Source organism: Caloenas nicobarica, chromosome 4, assembly GCF_036013445.1.
Source record: "Caloenas nicobarica isolate bCalNic1 chromosome 4, bCalNic1.hap1, whole genome shotgun sequence".
NCBI classification, from domain to species: Eukaryota; Metazoa; Chordata; class Aves; order Columbiformes; family Columbidae; genus Caloenas; species Caloenas nicobarica.
Window position 1 is genome coordinate 31,990,614 of NC_088248.1, and position 27,408 is coordinate 32,018,021.

The 27,408-nt window shown below is 39.8% G+C and overlaps 1 protein-coding gene across 1 annotated transcript in view; it reads right to left on the reverse strand.

The window, feature by feature from the left end:
* Positions 1-27,408, reverse strand: part of TNKS (tankyrase) — a 136,245-nt gene that overhangs the window by 46,106 nt on the left and 62,731 nt on the right. The window contains exons 4-5 of the mRNA XM_065633589.1: positions 18,058-18,094; positions 17,140-17,215 (exon numbers count right to left, since the gene is read on the reverse strand). Coding sequence (XP_065489661.1) covers positions 17,140-17,215; positions 18,058-18,094 — 113 coding nt within the window. The remainder of the gene's footprint in view (positions 1-17,139; positions 17,216-18,057; positions 18,095-27,408) is intronic.

Sequence of the window (27,408 nt, forward strand, 5' to 3'; positions counted from 1 at the left end):
AAAGGCAAGCTACTTCCATCTCCTTAGGCAAAGCCACACAGATACCACAGTCCCCTGAACAATCGCAGAACACCACATCTTCCCCAGCACACCAGGAATTAGTTATTTGGCTGCAGCCAGGTGCCTGATGTTTGCCACACTGCAGCTGCCTCTCCCAGGAGCAGCCAACTGGTGCTCCCTGCACCCATCCATAGAGATGGGGCCGAGATCTCTACCACTCTTCATGTGTTGACACTGCAATCACAAACCACATATCCTGGAGGACCACGCAGTGCTGCAGACACAGCCAGGTGAGCTACAAGCCCTTCTTCGGCCAGAGCAGCGCAGGGGCAGGAAACATCGTCCTGGCATCAGGGCGACTGCTGGACTGAGGGGCAAGCACAACTGAATGCACACACATTAATCTTACAGATTTAATAGTTAAAAATACCACTCTGGCATTACAACCTTGGATGCTAATTACAGAAACTAAGTACCTAAAAGATAATGTCACACTACCTGAACTACTCATTTAATGGGATTACTAGCCCTCCAAAAAAAAAAAAGTAAAGTGAGTGATGGTAGTAAAGACACTGATGTTTAAAATTAACGTGCTGTTTATATAGCAGTAGAAAAGAAGAAACTAGTTATCTGAAACAGCAGCATGGCATGCTGCACCTGCAAGATATATCAAACTAATAACTCAATATTAAGAAAAGAGATTTAATTGAGCTATCAATTAACCCCTCCTCCCACATCTTTCAATACCTGGCAAGAGACTTACTAACAAGAATCCCTAGAGGGCACTTACCTTCCAAGACGCACATTCACAGTTACCAAGCCAATCATACTGTCTCACTTGCTAGTGTAATTAAAAAGAGTACAACTCCACTTTTATTAAGTAAAGTAGACCTTCATGTGAGATACTCACATTATTTTAAAGTTTTATGGCAGCTGTAATTGAGTCAAAGCAGGTACTGTGCATTTCAAGGAAGATTACTGTACACAAGATGGCAATCACTGTCAACCCATGTATCTACAATTTATACTAAAGCAGGTATTTTTTCCTGCAGTTCTTTTGAAAATGTGTTGCCTGGGAAAATGAGAAATGCATTTTTTAGATTTAAAAATGCACATACAGCAGTTAGATACTATTTTCATTGATCCTTAGGTATTTTCCCACTGCTTTGTTACCAACAGCCGATTTGATGACCCCTATTCAAGGTTAGCCACCTTGGACTTGCTGTCTTGTTCACCTGCATCAAACAAAAGGGGCTGCTGAGCTGCTTCCACTGAAATCAGAAAACTGGTTTCAACAAATTGTCCGTAGGCAACATGGGAGAGCTGGTTCCAAGCACCCCTTGTTTCCCCTCCTATCTTGCTAGAGTCTTCAGCAGCTCTTTGATAGTAATGCTGCCACAGCTTCCGAAGAAAGCTGCATTCCCAGATTTAAATTATGAATCGTCCATTTTATGGGAAAATTTAAACAGAAGGATATTATGTAAGGATCTTACATGACACATTCTCTGCATGATCAATAACATCTGCAAGAACTGTATTGAGAACTAATATTGCCCGTTCTTGCTTTCTGCTGCCAAAATCTCTACATAATACTATCTGATAACAATCTTAATCACTGTATTTCATTCTCAAGTTGTCATCCTGAAGGCTATTAAAATCAACAGTCTTCTTATCACATACATGATGTCTCATCATTCATCTAACTTATAACACTATACTGTAATTTAGCATTATCATAATTTAATTTAATCTTCTATCGGAAAGGTATTCTTGCAATAAAGAGGTAACACCCTGATTTTGAAAGCCAGCTCTGGCCTTGACATATTATGTCTACTCTCATGTTCAGAAGGTCCCCACATGGTCACACACATGTAAGGGAGGCTCTTAAACAGACAGACACACAAGTATGACAGAAAATACCGAAGGACACCTGTTATGTTTATTGTTAACTCTTCTACAACACCCTGTTGACACAGGATGTCAAAAAGGAAAACAGGGAGGAGGGATTTAAAATGTTTCAAGTACACTTTAATATATGTGATATTTTTACCTTGTCTATAAATATCTTCAGGTTTGGCAGAGCTGGAAATTGCAGGTATGCAGCAAACTCCCATCTAACCTTTGTCAAACAAAACCTTTATTCTAATCAGACCATGCTGCTCGTAGAGAGCAGTGGCAACAAAAATAGTATCTTACACTTCTGTAGTTTGTCTTACAAGTTCCCTTCAAAACAGTGTTTCACCTCCACTGAATTGAAGGAAGAGCAGGGAGGTTTCCAACCACAGAAGGGACCTTTGTTTGACAGTTTTGCATAAAACTGACTGTTTTGAAAGATGTCCTGACTCCTGGCAAGATGACTATTTGAATTTGGCACACTACGGAAAAACCTCTGAGCAGGCAAACAACTGTCGCTTCACTGGGTTAGAATTTATGACAGAATCTTTCTTTCCAGTTGCAATAGTCTGTGTCTGCTTGATGCTGTTCTCTTACAGACTTCTCTAAAATGAACTGCATCAATCATGAGTGTACATCGGGAAGACATCCTGTATGTGAGTGGGATACCTCCTATTGCCACTTTATCATTCTGACTAATGGGGTAAGAAAACAAGTTGCAACAATATCACAATCTTGAAGAGATATTCCTGAACTTCTCCACTCTGGAAAGGCTTTTCCTTTGCTGCTCAGATACTAACTTGCATTCCAATTTTAAGCAGTGTGCCTAACTTAAATTTTTTCATTTTTGGACTCAGTTGTAAGCCTTCTTGGGAAAATATCTCATTGACATGTATTTGCATGATGCCAAGGCTGGTTGTATAAAATACAAAAAAATCCTTCTAGAAATACATATTTCAAATAACTCAAAACAATTATTTTATATTCATGCCACAAATGCTCTTGCACACAAGGTATTACAGAAGTAAAGGTCCCTAACCTCAGCTAGAGACTGATACTCTTCCTGAGCAGGAAAGGGGCTGCGCTCCTGTTAATCAGCCACATGGCTTGTCACCTTCTGCCACCCAAATTGTGCAATTTCCTTGGTCATTTTGTAGCACCACTGAGGTATTTAATTTCATGGTTGGCAATTATGCTTTAGAAACAAACTTACAGATGCTGCTCCAGGAAAACAAGTAACCTCAGACTGATGACTGCAGATGAGCTAGCTGCAACAAGTTTATACTTTACAGATTAAACAAGCACAGGGATAAAGAACTCATACTACTACTTTTCTTATGTAAAAAAGAAAAAAATACAAACCACAAAAAACATTTCCTAAGGACAAGGTTACAAAATGTGTAAGAAGACATTTCTCACTCCACTGCACTTCCAGTGGTAATTTAACTGCTTCATCTTCAGAACATAGCCAGTAGTACTTAATTGGACTGTTGAACAGGACAGACTTAGTACAGTAAAAATGAGAAAAACATCATGTCAGAAATTTCACAGTGCTTTGTAACAGCTAATGACAGTGAAAACGAACTGAACGGCTCACCAATTCAGAATCTGCAAGTCACATAGTAACTCAATTTAGAGCTCTGGTATATCCGATGGTCTCTTGGGGAGGGGGAAGTCCCACTGCTTACAGCTGTAAACCACTGAAGACCAAACCAGCTTGATTTCACATACACAGTAGTGCTAGGGGAGAGCACCACTGGGCAAGAATGAGGATTACATGAAGAGAGAAATGTTTACATTCCTTTTCATCATGCCACTTGGCAGAAGGAAAACAAATAAGTCATCTCCATTAAAAAGAAATTCTTCCTTGCAACTGAATACCTTTCGGAAATTCATTCCAGTATCGTACCACCTGGGTTACGATACAAAGCCCAGAGCCGGTCAGATATCAGGAATGGCATACCTCCCAGAAGTATCTAGAAACATGTGCCAGCCACAAAGAATTGCTTTATGGATCACAGACTGAAGGAACATTCCTGTGTTCAACTGTGCAGAAACCACAGCTGGGATGTTATTTTCAAATTAGTGTTGGACACCTCCAGACCAGGCAGATGTTCATAAACTGGAAGAAGAGATAAGGATGTATAATAAAGTTGAAATTGAAAGAATTAATAAAATGGCTGGAGAGTTAAAATGCACAGGAAGAGCAGAACAAAAATACTGCAAATACACTGGCGGAATAAGCCCTTCTTTGGAACAGGTTTACTTGGGTGACAGACCAAGACTCTTCTGATTTCCAGTAAGTATTAATATGTCTTCCTTGTCAGAAGGCTGTAGTGTCCAAACTACTGACTACTAACTGTTTCTCTAGTAGATCTGACCTATTGAGAAACAATACAAGTTTCTGACTGTACCTCTGAACCTCAAGACCAGGTGACAAGGCTTGGCACCAGTTGTACACATTAACACGGTGACCCTGCTATACTGCAAGTTGGGCTAAGCGTTGACAAGTAAGGGGCAGGAGATTTATGAGAGAAGAGCTTCTTCAGTCACATAGATTCCTGGGGTAAGAAAGGACAGAAAAGATGACAAACATCGTCTTGCACAGGGGTAGACAAAAAAATTAACAGTGTCTCTGTCTCTTGGAGGTTAAAAGAAGAAAGAAGCAATTAGTGCTTTCACTTTTCTGCTCAGGAACCCCTCCTGCTGGCATTGAAACAGCACCTCCCCCAGAGAGGGTAGGGACCTGGAGGCAAAGAAGATATGCCCAAAAGCAGAAGAGGGTAAAGGGCAAAGATATGATTCCTGACAGGAGATAAAACATACAAGCACTGCAGGACCACACAACAAAGGAAAGTTTCATCTGCAGAGGAAGGCTTAAGGTGGATGATTAAAGATGACCATATAAAAGCTTTATTAAATCCCAGAAGAAAAACCTGGTCTCCCTGCTCAGCAGGTTTCTCCAGACAATGACACTTGACTTTCAAAATTATGGTGATCATTATCTTTGACAAGAGAAAGGCAAATCCTTAATCCAGGTAGATAGCTCTGAAAGCTATTCTCTTAACAGCAGCTATGTAAAAAAGAAAATAACTCAAATTGATTACTTCAGAGAAAAGAAAAAGTCAAACAGACAGAGCATTGTTACCTGGCAGAAAAAGGGCTAAAAGAAAGGCCAGAAGAAAAAAAAGATATTGTGAGACAGAAGGCACAAACCATATTTGGAATGAACTTTAAAAGCAAAGATCAGTCTGATCCACAAGAAAAAGCAGGTATGACAAATGGATAAAAGGGATCTCAGCTCCTCAAATACTAATTAGGAAGCTTAGTTCCCCAACAACTCCACATTAAATTGCTGTCATTACTTTCAGAGACTGGTCTAGAAGCAGAGACTATAGAGGGAAACGGTAAAGTGCTGGGAGAAAGACTTAAATCTCTAAATGGGAACACCACCATAAATGGGGCACTAGTGATCCTTGACCTCTTCCTAAGCAAGAATTAAAATGTAACACACACACCCCCCAGACCCTTCTGAGTATCTGCGTTTATCTTAACCTATCACCCATTTGGTAAAGTGGTTCCACAGAGGATCTGTCAGAAAAACTGAGCAACATCCCTCACAAACCCACGGTATTCTCAGAAAACTTTTCCTCACAAGAATCTCTTTCATGCAAATGATGAAGGTTTGGCTGGGGATGGAACTGCAATATGAAAAAGAAATTCTGGAGTTTCTGTGATGAAGTGGCATTTGCAGTTATCCCAGATTCAGATGCACTGAACAGACCTTTGTCAGCACTGAAGAACATGAGGAGATGGACTTTGAGTTGGATTGTCAAAGCAGCAGAGGAGTATACACTGTTTCTTTGGTGACAGATGCTGGCACCTGAGGGAGCAGTGGCTTGCTGAGCTACCTAAAGATGAAATGACTTGAAAGACCCACTCTCTTCTCCTAAGGGAACACTGCTAATGTTATTTAACACTGAACAGAGATGCATACTGCCTTGAAAGATATGGCAGAACACTACACAGGAACTACTTCCAGTATCATTGTGGCCATTTTTGTTGCTTTTTTCCATCACCTGGAGTCTGCCAGAAATGCAAGTCAAAAGCGGGGCACTGAGGCATGACTGGCTTTTGCAGAGGCAAGGGCAAGAAGAAACTGCCCCTCTGATGTTATTAACTAGTCACCTGAGGGTATCCAAACCTCTCTAGTACTCTAAGGAGCAGCTGGTAACATCTGCCAGCTGGGGAACAAACTCCTCAGGGCTGGCAGACTGAGCACATTGGCATGCAGGACTGTCCCATGTCAACAGTTGGAACTTTCATTTGTTAAATCATGCGCTGGATGCTGTGGTTCCAGCTTGGTGCATGGGGAGGAACAGATGCTCCTGCTGCTGAGGGGCAGGGATAGCCAAGTTTCTGTGGAGTTTCTGAAAGCATCTTAGCTCCAGTCAGCACAGTCCACAGCCTGTCTCAACCTGTTAATTTTGTCAAACTGCAAGCTGCAAATGCTCATCACTCCATGGGGGAGGATGAGACAACTTTCAAATACATACATTTTAATCTGTCCAGTCAGCCAGTGTCAGAAGCTATGGAATCCTGTTCTTTAATTATTTGCTCAGGCTGCTGTTCTCTCTTTTTAATGAAATTTTTTGTGTTGCTCTGGCAGCACAAACAAGTGTTAAGAAGAGGCTCATCTCCAAACAGCCATGGTGGGTGACTGGGGAAGGCCTGCACACAACACTAAAACCATCTGAAGATAATGTATGCTGGAATACCAGAGAACCAAACCTGTTGTTTTTTGCTGTTTCAGCCTCTTCTTTTTCCACTTACTATCAAAATATTTTTCTTACTACAGTCAACTAACAATCTTGTATTCCCTTTTCATCTCTCTTATTATTTTTACTACTTACCCTACTCCATTTTTATATATTTACTTTGCTTCTCCTTTTTCCACCTAGAAAGTTTCCAGGCTTCAGTTCATAAGATTTTCACATCATTAAGAAAGAAGAAAAGCTTCTCAGAATACATTAATTCAACTGTTCCCTCTGTTAACATGACATTCAAACCAGAAATTCACTCATTTTACTGAAAGTGGGGTCAGAATGAACTCTGTTAAGAACAGTTGCAAATTGATTGCATTTCAGCTCCAGTGCTCGGTGTGAAATACATATTTATGCATTATATTTTGAAATTAAATTAAAACATAAAATATAAATTAATTCACAAAATTAAATATACAAAAAGCTCTTTTTGCATTATAGGGATAATTTGCAAATTTTAGAATTTAATGCCTTTATAATCCAGCCAAGTAGACTTCACTGTTTCTTTGAAGAAGAGTGTTGCAAAATACAGGAAGAAAGGCACAGAATTTATCTTGTACTTCCTTTTCGTATGTTTAAAAATTGAAAAGTTATGGTTATTAGAATATGAGTATTCTAAAGAATTTCACCTGTAAGAAAAAAGTCTCTTTTGTAAGTGTATTATATTACTTAGAAAAGACTAATCAAATAACCTCAATTTTCTTGTTCATCACTGACACATCTATCAGCAACTACAATGCCCTGTTTTGGCATTTTCCTCCCCTTTTATTGTATACCTGCTGCCTGCTCAGTCAGCTTACACAACAGTTTTAGAAATGGTTATGTAAATACACCTCTCCTTGCATATAAGTATTTGTAGTTCTTTTCATTTAGAACTAAACTGATCACTCTAAATTATCCACACAAGCTATGAAATCAATGATGGGGCTGTATCAGCAAGTGATATGTGATGTGCTGAGAGAAATCAGAGGGGTAGAAAGGGCAGACAACAGACATGCTTCGGGTAACTGCACAGGTGAAAAGTTTGGGTGCTATCAGTGACTGTTTGACAGAGAAGGTGGCTAGAGAGGCTGCAGGAATAAATGCCAACTACTGAGCTGGTACCCAGTAACAAGCGACAGCTGGTGCAAAACCTTGCAATAGAAGTTGCTCTTTATCAGTGACTACAGAGTGACACTTAGACTTGTCTTATCTACAGGGGAAATGCTTGCTAAAATAATCCAGTATGACTGTGCTAACCTTCGGGAAGTAGAGTTATAAAAAATTTGGTAAGTTTTTTAACAATAAGCTAGAAGTGGTAGCGAAGAGAATTAAGTCCTTACAGACAGCATAAAGACTACTAATGGAGAGAATACTGGAACTGCCGTGCTAATGCATACCTCCTATTAGGAAGGGCTTGAAAGAGCCAGTGTGACTACCAGCAAACTAAAAGAGATTATTGGAATTAAGAAGGCATCATCCAAAAAACTGAATTTACAAGCTGAAGAAAATCACAAGGACCATAACCTTCAGCAGATTAAAGGTAAAAATACAATTAGGCAAAAACAGTTTAAGCAATGACTACTGAAAGGAATTAAAACCAGCCATAAATCCTTCTTCCAGCCCACCAGGGGTACAAAATCCACCAGACAGTCCAAGGTGGCAAGGTGATACAAGGGCAAGAAAGGGAGCTCTTGCAGGCAAGAAGTCATTGTGGAGGAGCTAAAGGAACTGCTTGCATGGTATACATCTGAGAAGAAGTAATTATCATACCAGGACCCTGATGAGTGTGTGTGTGTGTATTTGGGAGCATGATAAAGCCTGGCAAAGGATCTGTCCAAAACTAAATTAAGCATAAAAAAGATAATGATACCCATAATCAAAATGAACATCAACAAACTGCCAGGATGGGACTGCGTTCACCCAAGAGAGCACTGGAGAACGAAACAGGTGAATTATTAGTGGTATATGACCCTCACTTAAGACTGTCTTGGCACACGAAGACCTGGAAGTTGCAAATCAATCATTAAAACATGTTTTGTGGAACTACTGGCCTGTAATCTTCACATCTGTACCAGGAAAAATACAGTATAGTAACAGCTAGAATTAGTGGACACCTGGATAAACATGGACTTAAAACTCTTGGAGTTTTCTGAAGCAGTCAACAAACACGTGCATAAGGATAATCCAACTGATACAGTCTACATGGGCGCTGAACAGGGTTTTAACTGAACTCTCATTAATAGCTTTTAAGGAGGATGATGTTAGGCCCTGAGATGGTTACATGAAGGCATGCAGAGTTGGGAAACATGATGTACCGCTAAATTATAGGTCTAACAACAAAGGGGGTCATAAAGTCCTCCAATGTCACACTCAAAAGTGAAAAGCAACAAGAAAGCAGAACGGTGTACTTCTCAGTACCTCTCATGCTCACACGCAGGGATTTTGAGAGGGGAGTGACACCAACAATAGAAATGGCACCTACAGCATTCACTATAGTCAACCACATTCAGAAATCAAATGTATATAGTCCACGGATTGAGCTGCTACATTTCAACTCAAACATAACCTCAGCAAGCCCTGTGAAGGAAAGGACTCCACTCTTGAGATCACAATAGAAGAAACATCAGCGGTACTCGACTCTTCTAAAGTTTGTGAGCTGATAGAGCCAAATCCAGACCACAGCATTTAGTTAATGTGCATAAAATATTAAATGGCAGCTCTGCCCAAATCTGCAAGTTTGACTTATTTTCTATCGACAACAGATGTATAACAGCATAATGCAAGAAACTGTCCTCTGTGTGAAGCTAATAATCAAGGGGAAACAATTCAGGTATAAAAAAACCCCCTCAGCAAACACACCTTTAGTACATTTGAAGGTTTCCTGAAGAGCACATTGATTAAGACCTAACAAATGAGACTTACTGATTTTCAGAGATCAATACAGTGAGAATGGCTATGGAGTTAACAATTTCTTTCCAGTCTTCAAGAGCACAATTTCTATTTATGGACATGACAGAGTACACTTCAAATAAGTCCTGAAGAAAATGAAAACAGGTGAAGGGATATTCATTGAAACTTTTTTGGGAAAACATTTAAGGTGTCATAACAGAAACTTAGAGCAGGTAGATCAGTTTTACGTTTTATTCAAAAGATATCGTCTTGGGCTATAGAGGGTCTTAAGTGACACCACAGATAGAAATTAAGCCCAATCACCTACACTGGATGAAGTCAGGGGACAGATTCTTGTGTTATCCACTTTTACCATGCTTGGCTGATGAAACAGGATGGGATCACAGCTACTTCTGACATGCATGAATCCCGAGAGCTATCAAAATGGTATTTTAAAGGCAAAATACAGTTGTGGCCATTTCTAAAATGTTGTTTTAATGTGTGTACTGCATTGGGCACTTCTGTCCCTGGTACATCACGAACATTATAGCATTTGCTTTGTAACCTTTTCATAATATTGGAAATGCCACCTTTTATCACAGTGCTCCACCATCTAAATCCAGGAAAGACCCTTAATTTTCAGTGCAGACTTTGATTTAAAACATTTAACTTAATTATGGAGAAGTATAGCTATAACTGAAAAGAATACAGAAATATCTGCATCTGACCTACAGTACTTATTTTTACTACTGAGGCACATACTTGCTAAGAATTGCTTAGAACTTCTGTCCATCTTCTTCCCTCCTTCAGTCCACCTAGCATACACAGGGATAGGCTCTAAGGTTATGAAGCCCTTCACTCAAATCAAAGTTGGGAGTATGGACCATACAAATATATTACTGTGGGTCACCAAGGTATCACAGAATAACTGAGGTTGGAAGTGAGCTCTTGATACCAACTTGTAGTCCAACCCCCAGCTGCCCTGAGTTTGCTCAGGTACTGTGAATGACTTCATAGCTGAGGTGGCATAAGAGCTTATACACGCCAGTTGCCATGGAGCAGCTGGCATTTGATGACAAATTCTCCCATGACTCTATACATGCTCATACCCAATATAGGTCACTGGTGGGGCTGCAGAAGAGGCACGAACAATTGTAGCACTTGCAGAACACAGCAGTCATTGACCACAGTAAAGATGGATCTTAAATCCCCAATTCTTAAAACAAAATGCTTTCAGAATAATAGTTTTGTTTTAAACAGAAATAGATGTGCTCTCCATCATCCCTTAATTCTTTTATGCTACTTCATCAAAACCAGACTGACCCTTTATGCTAGTAAGCAGCAAGTGAGCAGATTCAGCAAAGGCTTATCTACCCAGTTATTCTGGAATAACTGTTTTGGCTTTACTCCACGTGGAGATGTCTTTTTTGAAATAAAATGACATTTTCTAGTTAAACACTTTATATTTTTAAAATTTTTTATGGTATTAGACTAATCAAGGAGACAGATTATTAAATACCCCTGGGTATATGACAAAACCACCTTGCATCAAGTATCTGCTCACAAGTTTTTTGCTCGAATATGCAGCTTTTGTTTGTATAAACTGTGTATTTTCACAACATCTAAACAACAATCTTTATTATATGCAAAATAATTTCTTCCAAAAGATGTTCCGCACTCATCTGAATACAATCTGTACAACACAACTGTATAGAACAAACAGACCTGTAGGTTTATGTGGTATTGGTTTTCATTTTTATCACTGTAGCACAAGAAAAATGCACACAATTATAAAGGTTTATAGTGTCACTAGCACACAATCTGTTCACAAGTCTTGCAATGCATGGCATTCTTCTTCAATCTCCAGCTCCTAGAGCCAAGATGATTACAAGAGAATCTCAACCTCTACTCAGATCTGTGGGTTTAATAACTGTAAAGAAAAAGCTTGTGAAAACATGGATCGATCATTCCATACAGACTCAGAAACTGGAAGGCAAACCAATTTTCTTTTGAACTGCAGGATTTTTTTCATGAAAATGGTTGAGAACAACCAGAATTCTGGAACAGGAACCAGCAAATCCACTTACCAGCAGCAAATTGGAGACTCCCTGGTAAGAGATGTGTCTCACCTGGTCTTGTTAGAATTCAATTTCTAGTTATCAGCCCTTTGTTCACAGGCTGATCAAGCTGGCTGTGGATAGAAAGGAACAGAGGAGGCAAGAGAAGGAATTTGCAACCCCATTCAACAGAGATGGTATCAGAGATGTCCCATAGCAGGAGCTGAGGGTCACTCTGTCCTCCCCAAAAAATGCACACATCTTGTGCAGTGTTTGCTTCAGGCCAAGGATGCTGGTACTCAGCATCACACTGCAGACCTTCTCAGAGTTGGATTTCTTACATCTGTACCCTGCATCCATGAACCTGGATGATGCCACGCACAAGAAGAACGAATGTCTGTATGGCAGAAAGGAGTGGCCTGAAGAAACAGCCTCAAACTCAAGAGGCAAGTGCATTTCCTACAACTCACAAAGTTTGATGCAAAGGCCTGTAACTGGTATTCTGGATCCAGGTTTGTCTGCATCTGCTTTGGAAAGGCATAACAGCAATGGTGTGGGAGAGGCATAATACCAAGTGTTAAGGACTGGTACTGGGAGTTGTTAAGGACTGAAAACTGGGAATAAGCAAAGAAAGAGGCACTAGGAGCCAGAAGATGACAGTGAAATAAAATGAAGTAGGACCGAGTGCATGCAAGAAATGTCCTTTTAGTAAATAATTGCGTATTATTTTTTTCCATGGCATCACTGCCTCATCCACAGTGCTGGATGGTCTCACACCTGGAAAGAACAGAGGTGCATTGTTTGCAGGCTCCCTAGTTCACTTGTAGAAATTTCCACATTTCTGGTTTCCAGGGAGTGAGGCAGGGAGGGAAGGTGAAGGAAATGCATCCTGTGCTGCCTTCTGGTAGCAATTCCTGCCTCATACTGAACAAATACCTGAGAGCAAGCTGTTCACAGGTAATGCCATGGTATTCTTTGTTTCTCATATGGTTCACGTGAAAACACAAATACAAAATGCAGCTGCAACAGATCAGCGGAAACAATACTTTTAAAATAGGAAGCAAACATTTTGTTTTACAGAAAAATATTTGTTCTGTGCTCCAAAGATCTCAAAATCTCAGATATCTGCTCTATTTTGAAAGACATGAACCTTGAGAAAAGGAGCAAAGCAAACTTTTTTTTCAGTAATGTCTGACCAGAGGAGTTGGGTTCCTTTGCATGATGAGAAAGTTTTATTCAACTGACAACCCAGTATTTTAGTGCTGGCATGATCTGAGAATGCATAATGTAATACAGGGGCAGGAGTTTATATACCAGCAAAAATCCAACTTCAAAACAAAAATCCCTCTCCCATTGCTAATAGCTACCATATCAGCCAGATGCAGTTCACTTGGGAAAGCTGTCAAGAGATGATGTGGGAAGCCTGCCTTGTAAAGAAGAGGTCTCATCTGAATTGCAAAAAATAGTGCTTCCATATTAGCTCAGATACTTCTTTATTTTAAAAATGGAGGCAACATAAACTTCTTCCTGAAATACCTTTCAAGTGTCCACAACAGCTTTCCAAAGGAAATGAGAGGGCTAAGAGATGGCTTCCACTCAACTTGCAACCATGATACATTTCTATTTTAAGCCTGTCTCTTGCAACTAATTACTGGTTTAAGTAAACTGTGACTGCAGTACCAAGTCAGAAATCCAGCCCCCATGATAAAATAACACAGTTTTACCTGCCAGTAGCAGATAGGAACACGTTGTTTTAAAATGGTCAAATACATCTTTTGAAAATTCACCCACAAGTGAGTCTTGAAAAATATGCCCCCAGAGGAAAAAATATTTGAGGGAAAATAATGAGGGCTGTAAAGCAAGTCTCTGGAGCCTACATAGCTTTATGTAGATAAAGATGTAAATAGGTGCCTTGGCTTTTTAACAGTGTGGAAGTTTGATACCACCTGTTAACTTCAATACTATAGCATATCTTCTAGAAGTCATTACTTCTATAGATTACATAAAGACCAAATGATTTGGCAAAGCTCAGAGGCTGGACACAGAGAAATTTCAGACCAATTGGGAATATGCAGGTACTGTGCATTTTGGCTAAGTTCTGTTTTGACAGAGCAAATACTTTAGGAAGCTATCTAAACAGAAGTAACACGCAAATTTTATGCTACACACACCACATACTAATGATTCTGTGATTTTTCAGTCTCTTGTTTAAAAAAAATACCAAAGCAGGACTAATTGCTATGAAAAATTACTATTTCAGCTCAGGCATTGTTTTTTAAAAATCAAACAAAGGGGATAGTTTCAAAAAACAAGTTCTAGTGAAATTTTACCCTTGCATAACACTTATTTGCATACACTGTACCATACAGCTCTGCACTGCATAGCTCAGTACTTGTGCACTATTATTTGTGCCCTCATATATATTCAACAGGCACACAAGGCTTACTCAAAAATTAATCATTACCTAGCTCAATGAAATAGTTGTTTCTCCAAGATATTGTTGATTTTTCTTGGTCATCAAAACAAAATCCTACAAATTACATAGGTCCTTGGTATGCAGGAATGCTTTAGCCAATGTATAAAATTGCTCTTTCTTTTGCACACACTCCTTTATTTTTCACTCCAGAAAATAATTGCAAGAATAGCAACGGAGAATGAATTCCCTCTTCAGGCATCACCTGAAGAGCTTCAGTAATGTGAACACTTCTACAATGCTCATGATCTATCTAAACTGTGACTTGGGAGAGAAGAAGCAAGTTCAGTTTTCACTCCTGTTCAGTCTTTTACCTCTATGCTAAATAAGCAGATGGACTGATGGTTATCAGCAGCAGCTGCAACTCTTTTAGCAGCATGGGTGCCTGTCCAGTAGGAATCAGACTCTGCCTATCAATACTTTTCAAAAAGGCTACAAGCAGCACACAAAATGCAGTAAGTCTTTGTTATTTCCAACTCAAGCTGCTTTCAAAACAGTGAGCTACTGTCATAGTTTCCCACCCCTTTTATCTGTTCAATGAAGCACAACCTCACAGCAGATACGGTGTTCGGGGAAATCCAGGAACACCAGATGTTAGCACGTATGGGACACAGAAGAGGAAAAAAAAAAAAAAGGTAAACTGCATACAGCAATGAAATAAATTATACTGTGATTAACAATATCTTGACGATTCTGCTTTTCAGTTCTAGTGCAGTGGGTGTTAGATGACAACTTCTGGAAAGTCACACTCCAAAGTATGAAAAAAGCCAGTATCACCACCTGCTATACAGGAAAAATAATTGCCCATTAAGTACTGGGACTCAATTTCCTCACCTACAAAGGGAAATGTTTCCCTTATCAGTGTAGTGCTGGGTATCTCAAAAATGTGCAAAGCTGAGAAATGCACAAACTGGAGAAGCGTGTACACAAGAGTTTGTGGATACATCTGTACTGCAGAGTAAGTGCGATGCTGAGAATCTCGGGCCACTCCAGGGTCTGTACTTCCTGGCCCTGACTGCTGCGTTGACTCTGGGGCCTCACACTGTGGTAAGTTTGAGGCTTGAAAACTCAAGGGATATGCAAAAAATAACTACAAAAAGCATCAAGGAATGCAAAAGCCAACTTCCCAAATGGACAAATTCTCAGCTAGTGTAAATCACCATACATCAATCAGGAGGCAGCTACACCAGTGAAGACTTTCATTTACAAGAATGCTGTGCTGTAGGCTGAAAAGTTCCCTTAATTTGCAGGACAGCTTAGAATGATTAAACCCCAAAAGTGATCTTGCACTGGCTTCAGGACCTGAAATCTTTGCCTCACAAGTGAAAGACTTAACAGTTATACAGCACACTTGCTACGGAGAATTACTTCACTGTAAATAGTCTCCACACATATGGTGGGGAAAAAAAATATCTGGTAGACGTCATTAAAAAAAATAATTAATATCAATGCCAAGCCATCTTAAAAGGAGTTTTAATAATCAGTGAATTTACCAACAACCAAACAGACAAGCAAATTATCAAAGTGTCTATGTTGATTAGCTTTAACTGCAATACGCTTTGAGCTCTGGGCATACATTTTCAAAGTAATTCAGAGACTGCAATTATACATAAATATTTGCCACTAGCATAGTATGAATTTTAAAAGCTTTTTTAAAAAAAAATTAAGAGTGATAAATATTCTAGATAACATATCTGCAAGGGCTTATTCCTCTTCATATTGACAGAAATCACAACTCTCGGCCTTCGACCTTAAATCAATAGTGATGGGGACTCAATTACTCAGTAATGGCTGCATACCACCATCCTTAATTATTACAACACAACGCGCTATTAATACCTAAATACAATCTCATTAGAGTGGTAGAGTCTTAAAAAAATAAAAGGGAAACGAAGAACTATGGGCAATATGTTTAATCTTAAAAATAGGGGGAATATTTCATCAGTTCCAACACAACTGAATAAAGCCTCTGTTCATTTGCCTGTCCTCAGATCATAAAATTGTTTTAAAAACCTGGATGATTCATAAACATTCCATCAGTGATAAATGTAAACAAGCGAAAAACTGGCTGTTTTTTCTTTCACATAGTAGGTATCAGACATTACAATTGAGAAAACATTTTAAAATGTGTATTAAAAATAGGAATGTTTTCACAATGGAGCTACATTTTTATAAACAGCAACAACATGTCTTAATGCAAAGGCAGCATAAACTGGATTATCTCCATTGATTTCAGTGGAACTGGGCTGTTCCACAACAGCTTCAGAATGGGTAGAGGTTTATACTACACTCCAACATGCTCCACAAAAAAATAAAGAAAACTATACAGGTAAATACTCCCATTCTTTGAGTGAGATGTACTGCTAAACGTGAGAGATGTTTTTAAGAGATGCAGATTAAGAACATTCTGGTACACGGTAAAAAAAAAAACCAAACCCAACATTTGTAAATCAGTCTAGACAGACCATCCTCTTGATGTCTAAAACATCAAATATCATAGGATCTACTTCTCACTCCGTATGTTCTTCCCTCCTCCAGTTTCAGCCTAATCCTTAATATAGCTCAAACATCCCTGCCAGAGAAAGTCAAAACAATAATGTCAAATTTAAGAAAATGCAGAAGGTGTTAAACGTATCAATACAGTGCCAGTCTACGTGGCAGGGCATTAGGAGCTAAGCTGAATACCAACCATCTCACCCAGATGATGTTGAAATACAAATAACTTTCCTCCCTTAGTTATTTTATTCATCTAAAACAGTACATCTTATTTTTCTTATAAAAGGTCTTAAGGATTTACTTTATGTGTACAACAGGCTCTGACATTTAAAAGACAAGACACACAAAATCCAAGCCTGCTGGCTGTTGATCTGTCACAACTGCCAGCATCAAGTACAACAGCATTTAATTTCATAGTGAAAAGACATCACAGGTTTTCCCCCATACACTCTCTTGGTTTATACTTCTATACAGGTTAAATTGGTCTTTCTTGAATAATAGAAATATAAAGCAGGTATTAACTTACCTTACGCCCATCACTTGCATGGCAGTTCACATTTAAAGGAGTCAATAAAGCCATCAGTTTTTCTTCATTACCACTCCTGTAAATGGAAAGGAGAGGATTACCGAAAGGGGGGAAAAAAAGGCAGAGCTCTTTGCAAAACATTTGCTAAGGAGCTGGATATCAAAGTACAGTATATTGAAATTTGTACTCTGCCAGGTAGAATGCCAGCTAGCTGAAGGATCTTCTGAACATTTCAAAACCAAGGGTAAATACAGAAAAGAATATTAAATTTATAGATCATGCAGTTCTCTCCTTAACCTCATCCAATATTTCCTTCATCTAATTTTACAGATCCCCTGAAAGCCATTTCATGAATTAAATGCTCTAAATCAAATACATTTTCATAGGCTACAGCCCATAACATTTGAAACAACCGCATACCAATATCCAGAAATTTTTTAAGAGAGTTAACAGTCTATATAAAACAGTTTTGTGCTGTCACAAGGAAGCATGAAAGCATCTTTGGAATATATGACTGAACTTTACACCTTTTGTATAGGTTTCCTTATGTTTTGTTCTGATAAAGCCTATTTTCAAAATTTATCTTAAGGTAACAGTAAAAACCAAAAAGAAAAGAAAAATTCCCATATTTAATTTGCTCCTAAAAAGAACAGTCACAAAATGATAAAGAGGATTTAAGCAGCTTAAGGCAAAAACTCAATATTAACCTTATAACTACCATAGTGGGGGAATTCAATTACATAAACAGGCTTTTCCATTTGTACCAGACTGTAAAGTCCAAAGCGATTTATGCTAATGAAGTGGCTTGTTTGCATCATTTCATGGAAAGGCAATGACAAAACATCGCTGTCTTAAAAATCCCTTTTCCTCTCCTGCTTCCACCCACAAAATATGCTTTATATTCTAAGCAGCACTCACCTAGCAGCTTCCAGGAGTTCGTCCTTCTTGTATTCACCTAAATGATTGCAAAATATCATGCTGTTAGCATTTGGCAGAAGACAGATTAAGAAATGCAGTAGGAAGCAAATACAGAATTAAAACCGAGAAGAGGAGAAAAAAAGCCCACACCCCGCTGGGTGATGGAGCTGTGACGTGAGCCAGCTTGTGGAGGGAGGCAGCATCACCAGTACCTTGGAGACGGGCAGCAAACTGACGCATCTTCTTGTCCAATCCTCCGATGGAAAAGCTTTCTTCGGACGACCAATGACTGCGAAACCTTGTGTCCAGAAACACAGTCCCGCTGATAACAGCGTGTCAGCTGAAGACAATGTCCCCACCCCCTGCCCTATTCAGTATGTCACATTATACTTGGGAAGCATAATAAATTCTGAGACAAAAGCGAGGCAGTGCGGCTTTTTAAAAGGTACAAATTACCCATCTCCAAAGCTCTCACCTGCCTATTTGCAGGGTAATATTAGATTTCACCAAGTTCTTCAGAAGAGAGAGCAGTGAGGATTTAAAAAATTCTACATATTATATCATCAGCCACTTTCCAAGAAAATAGGCATTCGAAATAAAAAGCACAGACAAAAGAACATGAACTCTCCAAGAGATTTTGTTATGAGACTCTGAGATTAGACACAACCAAAAGTAATGTTAAAGCAACATTTACATTTGAAATTCTGAGTTACAACAGAGAAGTCAGGAGGGTCGTTGCATCACAGGATTAAAATTGTACACGAATATCTTAAAAAAAACCCCAAAAACGCACAGAACAAGATGACTTGAGGAAGTAGGATGGTATTGTACAAAGCTGAATCATGATGACATCGCACAATATGATTTTAAAGGAATTTCAATTCAGAAATTAGAAACATAGTTTTTAAGCAGCTTCATAAAGTCACAGAGCAGAGAGTATCCTAAGAGCCAAAAGATGCAGGGCTTGAAAAACATACCATACACCACCTGCCAGAGAATTAAAGCCTCTAACCACAACGCTATAAGAAAAATGGGAAGATGAAACTGCCCTGCAAGAAAGAAAAAAACCTTTGCACTGTCTCCTATCTGTATTTGCAGTAAGCCTCCAGTGAAACTCTCATTACAGGTGAGGAAAGCCATCAGACCATGGGAAACGCCAGATCAGACTGCAAGGAAACAGGAAGGTTCCTCTGGAAACAATATTCCTCAACAAAGAACTTCTCTAGGCTGTGGGAGGAGAGTCAGAGTCCTCTTCCATCAGAAACAGCCTGGTGTTTCTCCCATCACAGCTCCTCTGGTTATCAGCAGAGGGGGACAAGAAGCACAACAAACCCAACCCTCTCCAGGGCCTTACGGAGCCCTGAAGTTCGGCATCTGCTTCCACCCAAAGGGAAGGAGGAAGAGGAGGAGGAGTATGAACAGCCAGGCACCTCCCAGCCCATCCCCCTGGCTGGGGAATTCTCAGACAAAGGCAGTACCTGCATCTCGTCATACTAGTGAATCTTCCTTTCACAAGTGTGTTTAATTGCTTTCTGAAACATATTCAGCTTTGGGAATGCACAACAACCTTCAGCAAGGAGTTCAACCACCCGAGCGCCTCTTGCATGATAAGTCTCTTAACTAAGCGGTTCTGTGTTGCTGAACCCCAGCGATGGAGCGGGTAAGTTCAACACAAGGGTGAAGATCTGAAATTGGCATTTCAAATATAGGCCACGAAGGTTAATTTAGCTTTTGGAAGAATTTCTATGTCTGTCTTAATGAAAACTCTATCATTAAACAAGTAAAATGACACAAAAATACTATTGCCTTTGTCTTGCCACCACTCTACAACTTCATCGGAGGGAGTTCCTGCCCACCAAAGGCAACTGCATTTTCAAACCATGGTGCATGTTCCTCTTTTATTATTTTAATGAAGATAAAATACTGGGCACAGCTGTGAGTGTTTCAAATCAATGGTGAGTGAAAAGCTCTGGCCAGTATGTTACAAAGGAAAAAAAAATAGACACTTTATTACTACTGCATTACTTGTGCAACAATCTCAAACAGCTGGATTTCCTGCAGGAGTTACTGGCCTGTATTATATCAACACTTCAGAGACCTAATCAGATTAAAAGACCTGCTTGCACATTTTGATTTGGCAGTGCATCTAGCAATCCTAACCAGGTTTTTGAATACTATTAGGTTAGACAAGTGTAATAACATTTTTACCTTTAAGTTGGCACCTTAAAATACAAAAGCCCTTTAGTCAAATACCTTAACAAAAGCCTTGCTGACCAACAGAAATGGAAGGCTATGGGTCTTGATTTAAAAATGTCCTGCTGTATGCCTAAATAAATCAGTTACTTCTACTAAGTGGTATGCTTTAAAAAAAGGTATTTACAGATACCGCTGAAATTCATAAAAGCAATTCTTGAAATTCGTCACAGCTCTCCCACACTGTGGTATGGATACGGAAAATATTATCTTGTACTTAGTTAACTTTTATTGCTCTCAAAGAGCCATTGCATTTTGCAAAGCAACACCTAAATTTTCACAGGTGCTTACAGCACACCACCAATTTGCTAGAAAAAAGCCAAGTGCGCTCCACAGGGCTCTGCTCTGCTGGCTAGGAAGGGGGTGAAGGGGAAGCCCTTGGCCACTAGCGCACATGGCTGATGGGTGTCCCTGAGCCAGGGCAGGCGGCTGATGGCCCGAGGGAAGCAGTGGCACTGCCTGCAGGAGCGGCTGTGGCTGGCCCCGGCGGCGTTCCCATCAGAGGGCTCTGCCAACACGGCTAAAGCCGCTTGGCTACGGAGCACATCAAAGGCCATCCTGCAGTGTTTGGCCACAGCTACCTCATAAAATATGCATTTGCAAAGCATTTGAAAACAAACCATGTGTGCTTGTGGCAGAGATGAATTTCAAGTTCTGAGCTGAAATACAGGAATACAGACCATCAGCCTCACATAATACTTCTGATCAAAGAACGTCAAACTGTTTGACTTGAACCAAGCTAACAACATCACTTAAAGAACTCCTTTGGGCAGGTTAGGATTTATAGTTTTGCAAAAGGGCATCTGCAGAACAAAGTGCAGGTAACATCCTGAATTACTCTCCCAAATCTCTTAGCAGTTAGAATCATAGAATTGCTTTGGTTGGAAAAGACCTTTAAGACCATCAAGTCCAACCATTAAGTTGCTAGCTTGGAGAGAAAAATATCCTTCCAATCACAGCATCAACACAGAGGATTTTTTGGCAGCAATATTTTGGATAGCACAAAGCTTTGTCTGCCAGAGGTGTGAAAGATAATGTTGTTAGAACTCGGCACAGAGAAACAAAATTGAAATACAAGGCTGCAAACAATTTTCATCTATTTGCTATCTGTCCCTTTCACCATATCTCAGTCCAATCTGTCTTTTCTGTGTTTCATGGCAAGTCCAAAAAACACATGGCCGCATGCTGGGTAGCCCAGGGACACTTGGCCTGGGAATTTCTAAAGATGAGTCCAGAAAGGGTGTGAAATGGGGAGCAGAGAGTGCCAAAGCAGTGTGCCTGTTGAATCTCGTCAGACAAAAGCTGGTAGGTAAGCAGAAATTGCTCGGTATCTGGTGTTCACTGCATCTGAACAAGTTCATTACTTACAGCTCACCCAGCATCCTTTAAACCAGCAAGTTCTCTTCTTGCTCCCAGCTCCAGATCACACCATTGCTGCTCCATCTATGCCAGAACTAGGAGGCCACCACTAGTAACCACAGCTAATTGGTGTTTCAAAACCCAGCTACCACTAAGGCAGATAACTAGCCCTTATCCCTGTTCCCTCCCAGGAGAAAAGCAGTTATCTCCAAGACCTCTGATCAGCTGCTGTGAACTACAGCAACCATAGCTCCACACAGGCTATGCAGCCACTGCTGTACCTGACCCCAGCTGCATTTTGCGGTAGCTGATTAGCAGCAAATGCTTATTAACTATCAGACATCAGTGGCCGCTTGCACCTAGCGGTTCAGCACATCAGTAGCTGGAAGCTCAATTGAGATCTCAGTGGAAGACAGCAGACCTTTCCTTGCACCGAGGCAACATGCTGATCGGCAGCCACTTTGAACCCAAGTGAAGCAGATGAAAGTAACTGAAAGAAGAGCAGTGTATTGAGCTGGAGACATACACAGACAGATGCAGGAACATCACATCTGGGAGAATAAAAGACAGGTGTGCACCAATGGTGACAGGCTGAAATCTTTATGAGCTCCTAATGTATTCCTTCCATTTGTGCTTTCCAGCTTCATGATAAAAGCAGCAGCCAGCAAAGCACAGTCAGCCTGTTGCAGTCAGTCCCCATGAGCCCTCCTCTACCATCCACCTGTTCTTCTTGCTCCCCATCTTCAGGGTGCCATCTTCCTATTTTTGTGGTTATTGGTGCCACATGATCATGTGGTGTTACACTGAGTCACACTGAAAATCTAGGTGCAGCATAAATCAGTTCCGTTATTACAGAGTTACAAGGAATAATCAGTCAATCCACTTCTAGCTTTAATTCACTAGTAACCTTTAAATTTTAAACTTGCTAGATGAGCCTGTGAAACATGACCATCATATATGCATGTGTTTGAGAGAAAAGAAAAAAAAAATCCCAAATTCTGGAAAAAACCCCCATAATTAATCAGTCCTACAGACATATAATTTTATTTCACTCTCTCCCAAAAGTGTTGAAATTTTATCTGACTACTGCAAGCTGAAAAACCTATCTGAACACAAGGTATAAACCAACAGTGCTTTTTCAATGCATCTACACTAAGAAACAAGGTGAATTGCTCTCCTCTCCTCTCTCTCTCTCCTCACCTACACATCAGCTAATAGAGAACACAGCCAGAGCCAAAATGTCAACCTGGACAAAGCAGTTTTTGCGTTATCATACTACCATGTGTCAGTTTTCCACAGTGAGGATAATTCCCTAAAAAGGCTGATGTCACACAGATTAAATCACACCATCATTATCCAACATAACAGCAGAAAATAACGGAGGGAAAACTAGATGAAAATATTTTCAACCAAACTGAAAAACTAAAGGGGATGAACAAGTTGCGAATCATATGGAATCACAGTTACAAATTTAAATCCCCAGACTACCAATAAACAGTGAAAAGTTTTACACTAGGCAAGGGTACTCCGCCTCTGAGATATCTGCCAAAAGGACAAGGGCCTGATGAATGTGCAACTGTGGCCAAAGGCTGGGGAAAGAAGATTCATGAACATCACAGAGTGGTTGAGGTTGAAGGGACCTCTGAAGGTCCTCTTGTCCAACCCTAGAGCAGTCTGCACAAGGTAGTGTCCAGATGGCTTTTGAATATCTCCACAGATAGAGACTCCACAACCTCCCTGGGCAACCTGTGCCCATGCTCATTCCCACCAAGCTTAACTCATTAACCTTCCAGGTGGTGATTTCTTCAGAACCTCCTGTTTCTTTCTTGGCAGCTTCAGGGCTAGCAGCACCGGAAGCCAGGGATGGTCCTGCATCTTCCTCCATTAGCAAACATGGCAGCTCTACATTTGACTTTGACCATGTGCAGAATTCAGCTTGCTATTGGCTGCCTACCCTGAAAACCTGAACTACCACTTTTGAAAATACAAGTCCCATGCTAAGATTGACAAGATACTTGTGAACAGCCCTGCAGATTTTTTTCAAATAAGCATTCATAATGATCCAGCAACATAGTGGATGTGGGCTCTCTGGCGTAGCAGTAGACACAGCGGGTACCTGAATTTCTCCTTTTTCCTCATTTAAGTGTTTCTGGTGCTTTTCCAGCCAGGTACTCTGCTAGCAGAGGAATGCACGTGGCTGCTGAGGAAACAGCACCAGAGTCCCAGTGCAGCTGGGGGGCCGAGAACTTGATCAGATTCGTTACTTTACCCAGCACAGCCTGTGGCCACCCAAACAGGTCCTTGAGAATGAAAAGCCTGGGCAAGATGCTGCAGAAACGAGGGAGGGGAAATGGGGGCTCTGCATCTGAGCTGGCATTGCTGCAAAGAAAGCAATCTACAGATCAGAATCCAGAGTTTAACAAAGAAATAAACACCATAGAAATAAATTAAAATCTACCTTTTTTCTGACCCTCCCGGACTTCACAGATCCATGAGCAAGCAATGTGCACACACCCACATATGCTATCCTTTTTAATCCACTCTGATCTTTGGAGTAATATTTAATTATTTAAACAAATATTCAACATAATCAGAGCAGGAGGCCTTTAGTACTTGTGACAGACTACTAGATTTGGCAGTGGGGCAGGATGGCACTCTTTGGTATGTGTTTTGTTTTTAACATTATTTTCCTAGCATACTCAAACTTTATTTTCAGTGTGGCTGCTTTTGAAGGGTTAAATCACTCAATTAAAATACTCATTGATTCCTTCTTCTGCATTTAACTTTCAAGTAAAGGAACAGGTGAGACTAAAATAAGGAGTTAAATAAGAGCAAGGTGTTTTTACCATCCCAAAAGCACAAGGTTGTGGAAATAACTCCCTGACATAGCAAAAAATCTTCAACAATAAAGAGAGGTACATTGAAGTAATATCCTTCGGGGAAAGGCATTTATAACTAAATAGTACAAGAAACATATGGAAAGGAAGAGGAACAAAAATAATAATTTCAGATTTTATTGTTATACTCCTTTACTTCCCACTTGCTTGGGGTAATTTCTTTATGCCTCTTGCATTTCTTAATTCAGCTGTTCCTTACAAGTAAATGGGCTGATTTTACAAGCTGTCTAATAGGTTCGATCAGGAACACAGCAAGACCCTAATATTAAGATCTTGTCACAGATGAAAAATGCCCAAGCAAGTCTACTATATGCACAAATGACAGAAAAGCAACTCGGAAGACAACATCTCCAAGAGCAAGTTGCAGACAAGGGGGAATGTAACCAAGGAGGAAAAGTTTGGTACCTTGACTCTGCCTCTTCTGTTGAAGATCAGTCAGCAACTGTGCACGCAGATTGAAATTAGCCGTTTGTAATAGAAATTTTAAAAGTGAAAACGGCTCAGCTAACAGTGAAGTGCTTTTAGAGACATGTTTTAAAGGGGGAATGGAAATTAAAAGAAATAAGCAAACATCATTTGGTTTTGGCCACAACTCTACCAGACCACTGAGCTAGCAGCATCCTACCTGCAATAACTTTCAGTTATGCGAACAGAGGTTGAATCTGGAGCATTCTTGATTTAGTCTTCTAGAAAAAGAAAGCTGGATCTCTTCTAAGGCCTGGCAGGAAGCAGCATGTTGAGAAATCTGCAGCTCTGTACAGCGCAGATTGACAAAACTTCTGCTACGGTCTTAAGTGACGGAAGAAGCTCTTGTCTATTATGCCATCAAAGTGCATATATTACATAAGCATATATAAGGTACAGCAGTTATTAGATGATGTCTTCATATCCAAGTATAAATTGCGTGTATGTTATGGGGTTTGGCCACTAAGAAGGATGAGGTGGTATATCAAAACGTGTCTTTGGTACGTGTGCAATTATAGTACCATTAAGTTTACATTTGGCACATAACATAGTTAGTTCTGTTTCTCAGAGGAGCTCTTTTCAGTGCTGCTGACCTATTTGTTACAAAATGCTATCAGATTTCCTTCACCATACAGTGGCAGGAAGATGAAAAAGTCCCTTTGACGGAGGGTTTCAAATTTCTTAACTCTTAAGATACAAAGACAAAGCTAAGTCACTCACAGCAGTCAGAGGAACCTTCCTGAATGCGCAGGGAAAGGACACATCACACTGCAGGACCATAATAACCCAAAGGAAAAAACCCCTTAAAACCACTCATCATGTGGTAATCTATATAATTATCTTACCTTCAACAATGCCACCATACCCTACAATCTAATTTCTTTTGAAATAATAAATCTGACTAATCTTCTAAAACTCATTCTCTTTAGTCGACCTGTACAAGTAGTTTCAATTTCTTCATATGAGTGCATGCCACTCAAACACCATGCACACATCCATTTTTATTTGTAGTGTGAAAAATGTATTATTTTCAACACAACTTGCTATTTTAGAATGCTGTACTATTCTTGAAGACACACCACCACTCTTGTCTGTCATGTCATCAGACTGACACTGAATGAGAAAAAAGAACTGCAGAATTTCAAGAGACTGGGAATAAAATCCAAACCTTTTGCAATTCAAACACACTGGCAGAGAAGGAAAACCTGAAGTGGTTGAGGGTCATCTTTTCAAAGTTCAGTACTCATGAGATATCTTGTGAAATACACATGGAAAAGGAAATTTGATTTTTTTTATCCCAAGGCTATTGAGCCTTACCCATCACCCACTCCTTCATGCCTAATGCAAAGACAACATTCCCACAGCTCTCCCTCATCATTTCTTGTATTAATTCCAGCTATCAGCAAAAACAAACCTCCACTCTAATTCCCAGTACTCCAGCCATGCTCCATATTAATAACTAATAAACTGTGCTATTCCATTTTTCCAATAACTACTTCTTTCTCATTTCTGTAATATGTCTGCATATGTATTTTCTCTCCAGGATTTCTAGGAAATCTTTCCAAAGGAAGACAAAGGACTAAAACTCTTTGACAAAGACTTGAGTACAGTAGAGGTGGATAGATGCCAAGTAGTAGCCCCAGAACTGAGCATGAGAAACGAGCCACTTTCATATTAGTGAGTCCTTTTCAAAAGCCAGCTCCCTCTCCTGTCCTTCCAAATAATCTCCTCAAATAAGGAAATTATATCATCCCTCAGATTATCATCTGAAGAGAAACCACAGAAATGCCTGTTTATAATTGACACAAAACATGGAAGAAGACAAGCAAGAAAATTACACCTATAACCCTCAGGAAAGCCATACTGTATGAAAGCAAGCTCCAAAATTATGTTCCATCATCTAGTCTTTTGAAAAGAACTCAGTGAATATGAGCAGACTAAATTCTGCAATCTCTCTGATCTTCCTATTGTAGATAAAACATGCTAGCAAGCCGAGGACACTGTCTGAAAATCTATAGCTGGATTCAAAATTGAAGCATTTATTATAACCAAAAAAATCTATAGTCTCTTAGACACAGCAAACATGACTGATTTTGTACAGATTTCAAAAAGTGGGGTTTTTTTTAATGTTTGCTAAGAAATTTATGAGACAAAATGTACATATGTAGCCAAGTATTTTTTTACCAACTAAGTTTTTTACTGGACAGTACAATCCTTTTTCTGTACATCTGAAGCTACCCCCTGTATCTAAACTTACTCTACAAGCTTGAGAAAACAGAAGGTTCCATCTTGTAAAAATGCAGACGCGTTGCCACGCTTGCCCTGCAGCACATACCCTGGAAGGAACTCAAATCCAGTTAAATCACTTCTCTACCTC